At 33.6% G+C, this 5,145-nt stretch overlaps 1 protein-coding gene across 1 annotated transcript; it reads left to right on the top strand.

The window, feature by feature from the left end:
• Positions 1-2,173: 2,173 nt before the first annotated feature.
• On the top strand, positions 2,174-3,521 carry LOC131054768 (WUSCHEL-related homeobox 7-like). Its single transcript, XM_057989360.2, has 4 exons — positions 2,174-2,299; positions 2,385-2,684; positions 3,064-3,125; positions 3,216-3,521. Exons 1-4 carry the CDS (start codon positions 2,278-2,280, stop codon positions 3,318-3,320), a joined length of 489 nt encoding a protein of 162 aa, XP_057845343.2. The 5' UTR covers positions 2,174-2,277; the 3' UTR covers positions 3,321-3,521.
• Positions 3,522-5,145: the final 1,624 nt, after the last annotated feature.

Here is a 5,145-nt window from a genome sequence, read left to right as displayed (position 1 = left end):
GATAAAATATGTAGTATACCAGATACTACATATATTGAAATCAATGCCAAAGGGGGTGATTGTTGGCATTGTGTTGTCATTGATGTCAACTAGTATAGTAGTTTATCGATATAGACTGTCACCGGTAAGAAGAGTATGTCAAACAACATTGTGGTCATTGAAGTCATCGGTATACAAGTTAGTGTTGGAGACATAAGTTTATGTTGACTAGTGAATGGGCATTGGAGAGAGTTCGCATTATGGCAATGCTAACCGGTGAGTGATGTGTTGGCACTGTATGGTTGCAAACCGGCAAGCATGTGACCGGTAAGAAAGCAAGGTTACGCTAATGAAGAAGGGCAGGCAACTAGTATGTTGTTTGTTTGATGTCATATAGAAAGACTCCCACTAGATCAAGATATGATCGATAGAGTTTAGCCTGTTACAAGTTAGTAAGGTAGATAAAGGAGATGCTACTTGGTTATGTTCCTGATTGAAGTTGTGTCTTATCAAACAAGGAAGTCATATTGGTGTAATACTAGAAGAAAAATGACCACAATGTAATGACAACTGGTTCCCACCAGTCATTGGTCAATCGGTAACAAGGATCTACTCCCACTAGCAAGTGGTCATACTAAGCTTATCTCTCAACATGCATGTAATGCATCATAACCCTGTGAGATAAGAAAGTGAGAGAAGTTGATGGCAGGTGATTGAAGACACATACCAGATGACCATTGTGGAAAATTAGGAATCCTCCATCATGTGAAACCAGAGATGTGCATCAGATCAGCAAGAGAAAGCATGATGAGCTACTGGGACATAGAACATAGAGTAAAGAAGTGATGGGTTTGTCACTTTGACAAACCAGTTGAGGTGAGATCCGACCTAATGTAGGAGAAGGAAAAGCTTATCACTTCCAGACATGGATCTACTCCAAGATGCTAATGTCAATTGGAATGCAGATGTAGGTTGATGCTTGATAGTTGAAGTTTTATGGCATGGTGGCATCAAGGTTATTACCGGTATACAGGCAGATGCATTATCAACCAGTAAGTAGAAAAATCAGTGAGCTAGCAAAGAGGCAAAGTGAAAAGCTCCTATCTGATGAAGATGAGAATGTTGTGGATTGACAAGGTTAGTGAATGGGCAAATGTGATCCAACTGGAAGAACAGGAGACTGTATGGTTTTTAAAGGTTAATCGGTTAGTATAACTGGTAAGGTAAGATGAACTGGTAGGTATATCCTGGTTGTGTGCTATGGTCGGTGACCATGCCTAAACTGATACATGGATCTTAGGTGGATACTGACTGAGATGCTATGTGGTATCCATGTGGAAAAAGAATAGTGCATCATCGAAGTTGTTGGTGAGGTAGTTGGTGATTGATCGATATTAATGTCGATTGTGTAAATCATAGATCGAGTGCAGGAGTTTGCGGCTCGAGGTAGACTGGAAGGTTGACATTTGTGTTGGAATGATCAATGCAGGATGTCCAAGTGCAGATCAGATTTAGAGTGAAAAATGAGAGATATGACCCACAAATATCTAAACTACTTGACCCACATATTCTATGAATAGGAAGAAGAGAAAATACTCATCAGCGCCTTCTCCATCACCTAAGAAGATAGTGTGTACCATTTCATTCATGTGGATATGAGACAATAATTTGCACCTATTCCTTTCTATCTATATCTCTTCACCATTATCTCTCTATCTTTATCTCTCTCCCTATCCCTTTCTATCTCTCTATGTCTCCCTCCATATATATCTCTCCCCTTCTCCCCCTCTCCTTCCACACTATTGGCAGGAACATGAAATACTATTGACACGAACATGACGCATTGGTCTCTTGTTAATATAACTAATCATCAAAATGGCTATGTATTAGGAAAATCTACATAAAATTTTCATATGAATATGAATCACAAATCCATGGTCACAAATTTGTCTACAGACCTAGGACTAGTCCTTCAATGAGACAAATATTTGTACCAAATTCTAAAATTTACATTGACAAAGAGATATTGACAAACTCTTAAAATTAAACCAAATTATTATTAAAAACAATTTTATTGTTCTTATATTATTTCTCTTACTTACAGATGTAAATTTTTTTTGTCGGTTAACCATCCACCTATTTATATTCTCTAGCCATGTTCATTTTCTTCAACGTCTTCTCATCTATAGTAAAAATTTAGGGTTCACTTGTTTGAACGGCATAGAAGGTGCAGGTTTGGGAGCTACGACTCCATAGTAAAAATTTGTGTTGTAGGGTTTTCACAGTGTAAAGCTGCCAATGGATCGAGGGAAGTCTGGAGGTAAGTTAAAAACCCTTCAAATTTTGAGATTTTTTTTTTCCCTTTCTGGCATTACAATGATGGTTTTTCATTTCTTTCGCTGTAGTGCGGCCGAGGCTAATTCTTCCATTGAGTGTAGAGGAGAGTGCAAGGCGAAGGGAGATGCAGCTTCAATATTCAAGAGTGGTGAGGAGGACAAGATGGAGGCCAACATTGCACCAAAAACAGATATTAGACTCTATGTGGGCTTCTGGAAACAGAAACCCCTCTAAAGCCCAGATAGCGGCGATTACTGCTGTGTTACAGGAAAACGGAGGAGTCCAAGTCCAACCCAAAAATGTTTTTTATTGGTTTCGAAACACAAAATCTCGAGAAAAATGCAAGAATGAACAATCACAAGCCACAAGTATGTGATTTTCTACTGATATAGTTTTAGATACTATTGTAGAATTATATAAATTACTAATGAAATTTTTGCAATATAAATCTAGGTAAAAAGTATTTTTTTTTAATCTGGAATTAGGGTTTGTATGTAAACATAAAATCTGAGTGTTTTTTAGTCTATCTGATGATGAATCACAGAGTTGTAATTTGACAAATAAAATAGAATACATAAAATACATAGAGAGTTGACTCCATGAATACAGTAAGACTGTTTACTGTTTAACAATCAAGCTAGGTCCAGGCTAGGGTTATCAGTCTGAAAAGAAGAATGTGGCTGAATATTTTATTGTTTAGATTTCTTTTTGGGAATTATCCAGTTGATATAGAAATATATTTTTTAGATTTGGATTTCCCTACACAATCAAAGCAGTTGGAAGACAAGGAAGACAAGGTTTATGTTGAGGTAAGTAATCAAATTTCTTGAATTTTTTTTCATATTTTGACATAAAAATCAATACATATTCATGTCATAACTCTGTCCATTCATCTTCAGGATAAAGAAGAAGAAGAAGTGCAGAGAACCTTACAACTATTTCCTCTGCATCCTGACAGAGGTGGTTTACTATGGGCCATGAAGAAACATCCTTGTCCTTTGTAAATGCGTGAGAACTTTAGTTTTCTTCCACAGATAGTTTAGGATTTATATGGGATAGTAAAATGTGTTCCTATCTCACTTTAAGGAGAAAAAAATAGCATGAAACTTCTGTTTGATTGTTATTTTAGTGGGAATTTGTAGGCATCAATGACCTATTTTGATATGAATTAGGTTTTGTTCTACAGAGTTTCGGACTTAAGCGTGTGTGCCAAGTAATACAACGAAACTTCTGTTTAGCTTTCAATTCTTCATTTTTGCTATTTGATGTAATCGGCATTCGAAAGGAGAAAGTGCAAGATGTAAGTTTTCTTGTTATTTTTGTGGGAATTTAAGATATCGAAAGGAGAAAAAGAAAAAAAGAGAAATTGCATTTTTATGGTGGAATGTGACTGTAATTAATAGGGAAAGAGAAAAAGTCTGTCCAACAGAGCGTGAGTGGTAAACTTTATTGAGAATTACAATCATTATTTGTGTCGTTGAAACTTTAAAACAAATATTTATCAGTATAAATTTTCTTGTCTGTTGAAATTATTAAAATATATTAATTTATATTAATTAATTAAGTTTAGAGGCTTTTTAAGCAAAAGTATAAGTTAATTTTATTTTTTTTTGTTGTGTAAATTTGATTCTTGAATTGTTTTAATCAATTTCCAGATTAGTACATAAAAGTTGATTAGACATTCAAGAAGTTTTGTCATCCATAAAACAAATAAAAATATGTATATTTTTTAAATTATGTTATTTTTAATATATTTTTTAAATGAAATAAAAATAGCAAACATATATTATTGAAAGGAATCAAGCAATCTTACTAAAGAAATCATTCATGCAAAACTAGCTTAAGCATGAAAGAACATCTATGTCAATGTAATAAATATAATCTCTCAAATTTGAGAAACAATATATATTCTAACCCTAAACCGAATTGACCTAAACTTAATTGAACCCTCATTTTCACATTAAAAGAAATTGATAGGAAGAAGAAATTATTTATTACATGAATAAAAAAAAAATCATCAATCAAAATAATTCAAATAAAAAAAATAAAAATAAAATTATTTTGAAAGAGTCCTTATACAACCATTTTCCATTAGAAGAAAATAATAAACTCATGTCTAGAATAATATATAAATAAATAAATAATTTATATTTATTGAATGTGATTTATAAATTATTTTAGGCCCATCAACATAGATTATAATATTTTAATCAAATATCTTTTTATATAAATTATATGTGAAGTTCATTTGGACCGATTAAATATGTTTCTATAAGAATAATTATAAATTATAATTTTAAATATTAATGCATCTAAAATTGTTAGCATTTATTTATTACACTGGCATCTATCTTCATCCTCTATTCTATTGTTGAAAGCTACAAGGAAGATATAGCTCTAAAGTGAGATGTTTCCAAAGCTTATGATAAACTTCTAATTAGATAAAATAAGGAGAGGCTTGAACCATTACATAACTACTAAAGAAAAAAAGCCCAGGGGTCTAATGAGGAGTGAGAATCCCAAACCAAATAACTAGCTAAAAAAAAAGAGCAAATCCTAGGTAACAACCATAAACAAACAATCAAAAGCCTAGACTAAAAATTGAATCACACAAAAAAGAAACAGCCACAGTGTCCACCCAAGGCACGAACCAATGGTCTACCTAGTGGGGGTTTTCTGAAATTTTCATTCTTGGCTCAACACTCTCACTTGGCTCAACACTCCCACCCTCTCGAAGAAGGAATGCCTTTTGTTCGAACATTTTCCTGCATAAATAGCAAGGAACTCTAGGGTAGCCTTCACCCTAGCCACATTTATATCCATCAAAGT

The sequence above is a fragment of the Cryptomeria japonica genome, chromosome 3 (assembly GCF_030272615.1).
Source record: "Cryptomeria japonica chromosome 3, Sugi_1.0, whole genome shotgun sequence".
Classification (NCBI taxonomy): domain Eukaryota; kingdom Viridiplantae; phylum Streptophyta; class Pinopsida; order Cupressales; family Cupressaceae; genus Cryptomeria; species Cryptomeria japonica.
This window is presented reverse-complemented; position numbering and strand designations above follow the sequence as displayed.